Below are 10,483 nucleotides of genomic sequence, written 5' to 3' on the forward strand. Positions count from 1 at the left end.
TATAATGTCAAGAGAAATTATTTATTACAATAAATATAATACAAAATATTCCTTATGATTGCATAACATCCTGTAGGATCCAACAGTATAAATTTAATGATTTAAATAACGTGTCACACATTAAATAAAGGTCGAAATGTGACAGATAAAAAGATACGAATATGTGTCGCTTCAGCTGTCATGAGCCACAACACTCTTTTGCCTTTCTGATACAAACGGTACAGCTCCCTTTTTAGAATGAGAACGTCTATTAGCCTCCCTGCAAGATAAAACAATGTTATGATACTATTCAAAGTATATTGTAAAATTCAAATATTGTAGCTTTTCGTTATACTTACTTGCGTTTACTTTTCTCGCGAATCGTTCGTAATTCGGCTCGCGCATTAAATATATGTTTCGGTACTTGTCTATGACGTGCAATTCGTCGAATTTGCGGATGCGCTGCATACTTCTCTTTCAAGACATCATTGACAAACCGTGCGTTTCTTTCTCTAGCTCTCAGCTGTTAAAAATAGGAGCAGAGACATAAAGAGTATTATCAATAATTTATTAAAAATTGCTTATAAATTAGTGGAATTCTGATATGTATGCTTACAATGCCAAGCTTTTCCGATGCTTTAGCCTTCCATATACGAAGATTCATTTCATCACTGCCACTAATTACGAATTTGTTATCGAGCGACCATCCTACGCAGGTAAGTCTGTGCATACGTCTTGTGTGATACACTTCTCGCGAGTGACCTTTATTGGTCTCAAAAATACGAATCGATGTGTCATAACTGCCTGAAACAAATTCTTTCCCCGTCGGCGAATAATCCACATCTATCACGGCCTCTACGTGATCCATATGTACATTAACTGGTGATTTCATTTTGCGAATATCATAAGTGTACAAACTAAAACAAATATATTTAAGATTCACGAAGAAATCGCATGAAGCTATCCTTTGAGGTTATATTTTATATCTTACTTGTAATCTTCATTGGCACAGGTAAAGATGAAAGATTCCATAGGATTCCAAGAGAGCTTGTTGCTCCGTAATTTCATGATTATCTTTGTTAAAGGTCCTGTTTCTCTAGTGTCGTATAAAATTATGCTGCGATCGCTAGCGCAAGAGGCTGGAAATTAAAATTAAATTTTACATAAAGCATATTTTATTGGTATTTCATGTTTATATAGAAATATAATAATCTTTCATCATATGTGGTACCTAAAAGATCTTTTTGCACAGGATTAAATTTTACGTCAAGTAGACTATCTACACCCCATTTAAATGTACGAAGTGGCTCGTTACGAGTATCCTCCCACATTTGACAAATTCCTTCTCCACAAGTAACAAATGTAGATTTAGCTCGATGATGAGTTATACCAGTTAATACTGTCTATGGACAAAAAAATTGCTTAAAACCGCAAATCTTAGGAAAACTATATTCACACAAATGCTACATACTTTGCTGGCAATAGTATTCACAGGTTCCTCTTCTTCATCAACAGAGACTGCGTCCCAGGTTTTGATCGTCTTGTCATCGCTGACCGTAATGAAATGTTTTTCATCTGATATATATGCAATACCGCGAACTATGCCATCGTGAGCTAAAAACGCACGTGTGCACGTGCCTAGGCTAAGAGACCACGTTCTCACCTCGCCATCGTAAGCACCGCTGAGAATTGTGGACAACTGAGAGGGATGTTTACATATGCAGGATATTGAATCCTTGTGGCCTTCCAGATTACCCACAAAAGGCTTTGCGAATACCTTTTCCAGCTTAACAGCGTTCAGTGCTTTTGTGTATTCCCTAGCCGCTTGGAATGGATGCAAAGAGGGATCGAAATTTCGTGGAACTGTAAACAAAACGATATCCGAATATTGTTGTTCCTTTTTTAGGTTATTCCCACCGATTGGTGGAACTTATGCACCTTCAACTTTCCCTTGAAGTTATATGATTGAATATTATTTATGTTAATGTTCTATCGCCTTATAAATAATTTTACTCAACTTCTTGATATAATTGAAAATGATTTTCATTGCTGTTCCGCACGATCAGGTTAGACTTGTAAATAGCTTCGCGATTTACTTACTTTTGTGAATGTCTCGTTTAGTCTCTCGTAAATATTCATCAGGATTTCTACTTAATACTTTAACTTTCATCTTTAAGCAAGAATTAAACACTTTTTTATCAAAATATTCATAAAAGATTATTTCTGATCTCACGTGTTTATTTTCCAAAAGCAGACTGCAGAACAAAGTGACGAATGCGACATCTGTGAAAACTCTCTAGAAACTACTAGTAACGTATTTGAAAATGGCTGTATAGTTTGAATGTAATTGACCAATATAAAATAACTAATATTATATATTTTGAAGTTTTTTTAAAATATTTATTAAAAAATTTTTAAGTTTATAAAACTATTTGAAAGACATCTATTTGAAAAAGTTAATTTTTCTCAATTTTTATATTTTTAATATATCTTTTAAAGCATTCTCTGCAATTAATTCAATCAACAATTACTAGAGTTGCTCCGATCCGAGAGTTCCCGCAAAATCACGAGGAAATGTTCTCGTGATAAATTTATTTTCTTTCGAAAGTGTCAACTTTGAATATGTCTCACAGTGAATGAATGAATTATTGATGCGTTAAAGACAAAAGTCATTAAAAGACGAAATAAATTATTGTTAGCATATATATGTCAATATTTAATGTGACATGGCACCTCTCTCAGTAAGAAATGACAATGAAATCGACATCGAATTGATGTCGATTCGGCGTCGAAATCATCAAATCGACGTCGATTCCACATTGTTATTTCTCACTGGGCTAACGCTATATTGTGGAAACTTTTAAAACAACCTACATAAAAAAATTAATAATTCTATCTATTATAAACAACTCAGGTAGCAAGGTATCGTCTACTTGATGTAATTAATTAATCATTCTTGACAAATTTGACGTCCTATTATTGTAAAAATGATGTGGATTAATTTGTCACAGCCACATTTATTATATGTAATAAATCGATGTCGAAAATATATATCATTAATAAAAAATTACTCGTCGATTAGTCATTTATCCGACGTCAAAAAGTATAACGTTAATAAAAATACGTCGTAAATAAATGTCGTCATTCATTGGTTTAAAAGGTGACGTCATTATTACATCTTAAATGGGTCACATACGTTAATAATTCAAATGACTAACTATCGACGTCAAAATGACTACAGCTTGCTACCTGGGAAAATGATAGAGACATTGACTGACGGCAAGTTCCTAATAGCAAAAAATGTTACGTAAACCTGTAGGACACGATACGTATTTTCTTGCTGGATTGCTTGCATTTTGGTAAATTATTAGAAATTTTGCATTCAATGTGATGCAATTCTAGTATAATTTACTAAAATGTAATCCAGCAGGAAAATACTAATCGTATGTCCTACAGGCATTAATTTATTTATGTCATAACAGCGTGAGGTGCAATTTTTATCATAATTTTATAATGATATCACAGTGATATGACCTGTAACAAAACGGACATTTGCACATCACGATGACTTCATTGTGATATAACTACGACTTTCTTTTGTCATCAGTTTAATTACCGAAATCTTTGACGAACATAAATTATACATACATGCACATATATATAATTATGTTTGACACATAACACATGTGCATTTTAAAAAAGACAATTGCTTTTCATAAATATATAATAATATAAAATATTTAAATAAATTTATTTGATCAATTGTATATGTGTATATGATAGCAATTTATATTGTAATCGTTGTATCAATTAATATGATACATTCGATGAAAAGGTGTGACGATATCATATCACTATAATATATAATATGTTCTAAGTAAGTTTAGTATCATATGCGAAGAGTAAAGAAAAGAGATAGAGACAAGTGAAATATTTCGGTAAATAAGATTACACGAGCGATAAGATTACACGAGCTTTTAACTCGACCACAGACACGATAAACATCATCTTGCATTCAGGCTTCAACCGTACCAAATCGATTTCCACTATGCCAGGTGAGTACCAATTTTCTTTAAAACATTAAAATAAGTAGGTATTCATTAAAAAGATTGTTTATATATTTATAAGATCTCTGCTTTCTCATTTATTTTATTATTCTTCGACTTTTCATCGACATTTGCTATATTGAGGATGTTTTATCAAAAATGTCATTTCTTATATTTTAATGATTTCATCTCACTAAAAATAAATCTACAGATATTGAATTTTAAAAAACACGAATTACAATTCTATCATAGTCTGGATAATTCAAATTTAATTAAAGAATCTGAATAATTTAAATCTATTAATCTATTATCGAAGGTTTTTTTAAAATTTGACTGGTTTCAGAAATCTACTTTTTTGGGGAGATTTTTTAACTATTATTTTCAACACGCGATGATTCACAAAAGAGGAATAATTTTTGGTTTAGTTGACAGAGCGTTTTGGCTTTCACATCCAGAGTTCGATGAAAAAAATTTAAAGTTTATACAATAATACTTTAGAATTTAATGTGTGCGCTTGTCTTACTGCGCTGACTCTTAAACAGCCGCCTAAATTATTATTATTATATTTAATTATAAGGAGTCCAGTTTTTTAATTTATATTTCTAATTTTTTATTGAATTTAAATCTAGTTATACATTATAAGTTATAATTATATTGTCGCTATTTCTAAAAATTAATTTTTTTAAATTTAATTAATAATAATAGTAGATTAATTTAAATCAGTTTAATCTAGTTTAAACATTTAATAATAAAAAACATAAAAGTAAAAAATTTTATTTTTTATGATTTAATAACTTAAGATTGAATAATTCTAGCTATGACGTATTGCGTGAATATACACATGCTTATAGATAATATTTGCATTGCGTTACATTACATATTAAATAATTATTACTGTAATAACTATATCAATTTAAGTATAAAAATAATTGTACATATAGTCTACTTTTTTATCAGAAATGTAAAGAAATCCATTATTAAATATAATTACTTTATTTTCATAATATATGAGTCATGGATTATAAAGATAATATGTATGACACGTGAAATCATCGATTACGAGAACCATCTGGAAGTATCTTATCCTATCGATGACAAAGAACATGTTTTAGTGTATTATAATATTTTAATATTACGTAACACATTATAACTTATTCATGATATCCGTGAAATTGTGCAAAATAAGATTATATCATTTAGTGGAATTAAATATTTCATTATTAGATATAGCGTTATCAAATGATTAGTATCAACTTGATTAAACGATCTATGTCTTAATAATCATTAAGACATAGATTATAATTTTCTTTGCACATATGTATAAAATTTAAATATAAGCATATATGGTAAACTATATAGTATACACACAATCTAAAAAATTTATTTCTTACAATATATTTTTTTATAATAAGAGCAAATAAATATATAATATTAAAATATTAAAATAATTTTACTAAAAAATTTTTTTTAGTGATTGTTATCTGTACTAATATACAGGTGTCCGGAATTTAAATATGAAAAAATCGGGAGTGTGTAGAAAATCGATGAACTAAAAAGAAAAATAATTTAACGAACTTTTATTTGTAAGAAATATCATCTGTATTATATGTAAGTTTTTATTTGCAATTAAATACTCAACTGGCTCTGAGCCCTCGGAATTTCTAATTCTTTTTAAGAAAAAAAAAATCCTGAATATACTCGTTTTGTTTCGTTTTTGAGAAAATCGCAAAAAACATAAAACGTAGTTACATCGTTCTTGGATATGAAGGAATAGTGTCTTGGCTACCCCGTTTACTTGATCTGACATCACTGGACTTCCTTGTGTAGAGGGTCCTAAAGCAGGAAGTGTATTTGTTGTTAATCAACTTAAAAGAACAATTGAGAAATCGAATCGAAGCTGCAGTGCACCACCAAATATCACCAACAGTGTTTGGTTGCGACATTGAAGCTGTTCGTACTGACGATATGCTTGCATTTCTGCAAGAGGCCAACATTTTAAAGAGGCCAATATCTAGATGAAGCAAGTAAATACTACAATACAACGTGAATAAGTAATGAACAAGTATAAAAATAAAAACTACATGCGTTTTGTCTTTTTTGCGATTTTCTTCGAAGCAAAACGAACATATCTCTACAAGACTTTTCTTCTTAGTTTATCTATTCTCTACACGTTCTCGAAGTTTTGACATTTAAATTTCGGACACTCTGTATATTATTTTAAATTTAATGAAAATAATGTTTAACATACAAACTATATAAATATTTACATTTTTCCTTATTTTAATAATTTTTTTATCAAATTAAATATAATATTTTATTAACTATTAAGTAACATGAGATTTTCATTTGCCAACAAAATGAAGTCGAAAGACTTAATAGAGCCGAGTCTACTAATATATGTATTAATGTATTTAACATATCGATTTTGCTAATAATTTCATTATTGCAGCCTACAGATGGGTAAGCCGTGTCAGTAGTCAATCGCTGCCAGAAAATGCAGTCACCGGCGGTCGCGACACTGACGGAAGTAAACTTTACGTCGGCAGAGCTTTTCACGATGGCGACATGTTACCAGCAAAAGTAATTCCTGATAAGGGTGTCGCTTATGTTTGTCACAACGGCGAGGAACACCCCAAAGACAATTATGAGGTGAGTACAAATAAGTTAAACGAATTTTTTTAATTTTGATCGAAATTTTTGTCACAGAAGTCAACAGTGATTACCACCAATTATCTGTATTAAAACTTGTATAAATGGATTTAAACTCATTTAAGAAACCAATAACGATTATTCTCTCTATATAATAATGATTAAAAATGGTTACATCATTTTCATAACTTATATAATACTCCGTAAATAAGTACATGGGGTACCGATCACAATACAAGACTAAAATTAATCATATCAATTTTATTAGATTCAAGATGATCTTGAGATATCAAATTTTGTTCGGAAGTAGCTATTGATCTGATAAAGATATGATTCGGTAGGTGACTCAAAGATTAGCACAAGATTGTTATATTATATTTCGTTATCTGATAATGTTTGCTCAAAAAGAACAACGATAAGAACAAAAAATGTATAAATATGAATTGTCGATGATATTTGTAAGCAATTAGTTAATTATATCACAGAATGATATTACGATGTTTTCAGGTCCTTGTCCAAGGGGAATTCGCATGGGAGTTCTGTAATAACGGTGAAGTACCAGAGGATGCAATAATTGCAGGTCAAACCGCGGATGGAGAACCTCTGTACGTAGGCCGTGTCCTCCATAGTGGATCTCAAACAATTGGCAAGGTCGGTCTTTTTGGCAGTCATTAATTTCAGGGTTCGATAGTAATGATAAGCATACGAAAATGTGAACTAGCAGTTCGATATTCAAAGCATGCATGAATTAAATTTATTTGTCAAAACGGAGAGAGAGATGGAAAGAAAGAAAGGAGAGAAAGAGAAAAAGAAAGAAAGAGAGAAATTAATAGCGTTTAGAATACGTACTACACCATGGTGTACACTACTTTATGCTATCGTGTTTAATTCTACTGCCGGTTGACATTTTCAAATTTTAAATGTCTGGTTGTACACCGTTCCTTTGACATCTTGTAGCAAAACTCCACTTCGTGCATAAAATTTGTACTATAGCCAAGGAAACACGCTACACTGTCTGAGTGTTGCATTGGTGGGCGATAGTGCAGCCAAGAGAAAACTTAATTGTTTTCGTAAAATAATATCTATTTATACAACTGAAGAAGTCTTATTATTAGTACGGTTTTTTTAATTCACATTTTTATTAACTATTAACATTTTTATAAACATTCGTCATTTTTGCTCGTGTTCGATCTATTTTAATAAATGATTACATTATATATTAAAAAAAATATTTCCTCAGGTACAACCAAGTCACGGATGCCTATACATTCCGTTCGACGGCGAGGAGTTGTCATTCAAGGATTACGAAGTACTCGTTATACATTAATTCAATTATGGATGCACTCGAAGATTGAAGACGCATTTTATACACGTTCGAAGTTGATTGAGTCAAGTAAAACAAACTCCAAACTTACTGCTAAAGAATTGAATGAAAAATTACTGTAAACAAAATACTTTGTTTTTAAAATATTTGTAAAAATTCATTGAAATAAAATAATTGACAAAAAATTATTTCAAATTTTTTTAAATTACTAGCAAAAACCATAATTTATATCAAGAATAAACTATTATTAAACAAACAATTTGTATTGCTGCTTTTATTAATTATTATATTAATTGAGATGATATTTCTTATCACATTAATTGAACAATTATATAAATTAAATGTATTGATATATGAATAATCCAATCAGTTATTAAAAATATTATAATAATAGTTACATTATTGTGATATTTCCTTCGTTCTATGTATTATTAAATGCCTTTCATGTTGAAGCTACATTTTCATATTGTTACAAGATAAGAAAAATATATAGTAATATATAACATGTTGACGAAGAGAATAACTTAGTTAAATTGTTATCAATGAACAATGAAATAAAAATTATTTGCAAGGCAAACGAGCAAATAAATAATACACTGGTGACCTAAAAATGATTACGTCGTTTCGATGAAAACGTGTGGCAGGAGAAATCGTTTCTGTTCATTAAATTCGATAGCTGCGTAAAAAAATTGAAAGTTGCTTTATGTGCTAAACACGGAATTGAAATCATTAACTATATAGTTCCATGGCTACTACTTGAAAATCAATTATTCTCGAGTAGCGGTTCAGCGGAGCGAGAATGCAACGAAATAAAGTAACACTTTCTGGTAATTACCTGCCAGTAGACAATGTATTGGTAGACTAGATGTATTGATTGACTTTGTCAATCGACAATGCCGATCGTACCGAATAACCAGTTGGTCACCGCGAAAGAATCATACCTTTCGCGTGCCGCAAGCACGGCCGCCATGATAGCCGACGAGGATGACTCTTGAGTAATGACCACCACAGACGCACCCTCGTCGCGGTCAGATATCAAGACAGAGAGTGGGAGAGAGAGAGAGAGAGAGAGAGAGAGAGAGAGAGAGAGAGAAAAAAAAAAGAGAGAGAGAGAGAGAGAGAGAGAGAGAGAGAGAGAGAGAGAGAGAGAGAGGTGCCGGTGACAGCTCTGCATCGAATATTTTATAAGCATCGCTGTGGAATTGCGAGCATTACTCACTTGACGGCATCATACGTCAGACTTAAGAGCCAGGGCCGCCTCTAGATGTCTTTTGTCACGGAAGCGACCTTGCGGATTTTGGTCCTTTTGATTTTGTAGTATTTCGTCATGCAAACTTCAAGGATTTCACGATACGCGCACGAGGACTGGACTCGACGTCCGATCAGTTGGAGAACGGACGAGGTGCTTATCCGAGCGAACAAATCGAACGAAAGGCGCAAGAAATTTGATGTGACAACGGTGTTAATCAACGGTAGCAGGACACGCGAAAATTCGCGAGTTGCGGCCGCGAAGCGATGAAAAACCGCGATGGTGCAACCGCGACTCGTGAGCCTGTCACTCACGCGGCTGAGTCGCGCGAATAGCTTTGAATTCACCGTCGCAGATAATAGCACTTGGACGGCCCTGTCTAAAATAGGCTCCGACTGTAGAACGCTGGGACCGTGCGTAGTAGTGATTACTTTATCAACGAATTGTCACATTTAACAGCGCCTCGTCGAGTTACGCGCGGCAGCGATTCGACGACGCTGCCTGTTTACGCTCAGTTGCCATCCGTTCGACATCGTCGCGGTCGCCGGCAGCCGTTTCCGCTTCGGCTAAACAAATTTCTCGAATTTCTTATTAACAAAATCACGGCCGACAAGTTGAAAATGATCTTTACGCGACTGCTCAGAGTTACTCGCTCGCTATTGCCAATAGAAGAGGAAAAATACGTTCGGATAACGCCAGACTAATAACTCAGTCATCATCTAATAGGGAAGAATCTTCGCAACGAGAGGAACGTGTCAAGGACGAATCGAAGGCTGCGTGATCGATCACTCCGGATGGATTGTTCGGTGAAAGAAGTTTACGGAACTAAGATCGCACGAGGTAATCGTATACGGTTTCGTGAGTAGCCCGTTACGAGTTGTTGACATCGTTCGGGCGCTAGGACGTTTGCACCGGAAAGCGGTAAACTTTGAGAATCTCCGTGTGTGAATTATCCATTGATAGCTTTCTACAGCCTTCAACATAGTAACGTGCAGTTAACAGATCATCGGGAATTTAAATTGTTCACACGCAGGAGGAACAATGTCTCGTCGAAGCGTAAGGTATATAAAGCCGAAAAAGATCATCATTCGTCGACGTAAGAATAAGTATTCTCTAGGTAGGAAAATGAACACGATAATCATGACACGTCGTTCATTTATCAAAATGTCAATGTTGAGATTATTAGATTAGACTGTATGCTACGTGGAGAGATTTGGCGAAAGTAAGGTAGCTCGT

General features: G+C 32.8%; 2 protein-coding genes across 3 annotated transcripts; one reads left to right on the plus strand and one right to left on the minus strand.

Moving 5' to 3' along the window:
• Positions 1-9,259, minus strand: LOC108772146 (DDB1- and CUL4-associated factor 13). 2 transcript variants are annotated; one of them, XM_018537610.1, is made up of 7 exons: positions 9,218-9,259; positions 1,451-1,842; positions 1,211-1,382; positions 971-1,118; positions 596-896; positions 339-502; positions 1-259 (listed from the first exon to the last, which is right to left on the minus strand). In XM_018537610.1, exons 1-7 carry the CDS (start codon positions 9,228-9,230, stop codon positions 172-174), a joined length of 1,278 nt encoding a protein of 425 aa, XP_018393112.1. In that variant the 5' UTR covers positions 9,231-9,259; the 3' UTR covers positions 1-171. The 2 variants fall into 2 exon arrangements, with proteins under 2 accessions (XP_018393112.1, XP_018393111.1); XM_018537609.1 differs by lacking the exon at positions 9,218-9,259 and adding an exon at positions 2,080-2,225.
• Positions 4,004-8,079, plus strand: LOC108772147 (uncharacterized). Its single transcript, XM_018537611.1, has 4 exons — positions 4,004-4,034; positions 6,475-6,674; positions 7,182-7,325; positions 7,915-8,079. The coding sequence occupies exons 1-4, from the start codon at positions 4,028-4,030 to the stop codon at positions 7,999-8,001; spliced, it is 438 nt and encodes a 145-aa protein (XP_018393113.1). The 5' UTR covers positions 4,004-4,027; the 3' UTR covers positions 8,002-8,079.
• Positions 9,260-10,483: the final 1,224 nt, after the last annotated feature.

The sequence above is a fragment of the Cyphomyrmex costatus genome, unplaced genomic scaffold, assembly GCF_001594065.2.
Source record: "Cyphomyrmex costatus isolate MS0001 unplaced genomic scaffold, Ccosl1.0 scaffold18, whole genome shotgun sequence".
Taxonomy (NCBI): Eukaryota; Metazoa; Arthropoda; class Insecta; order Hymenoptera; family Formicidae; genus Cyphomyrmex; species Cyphomyrmex costatus.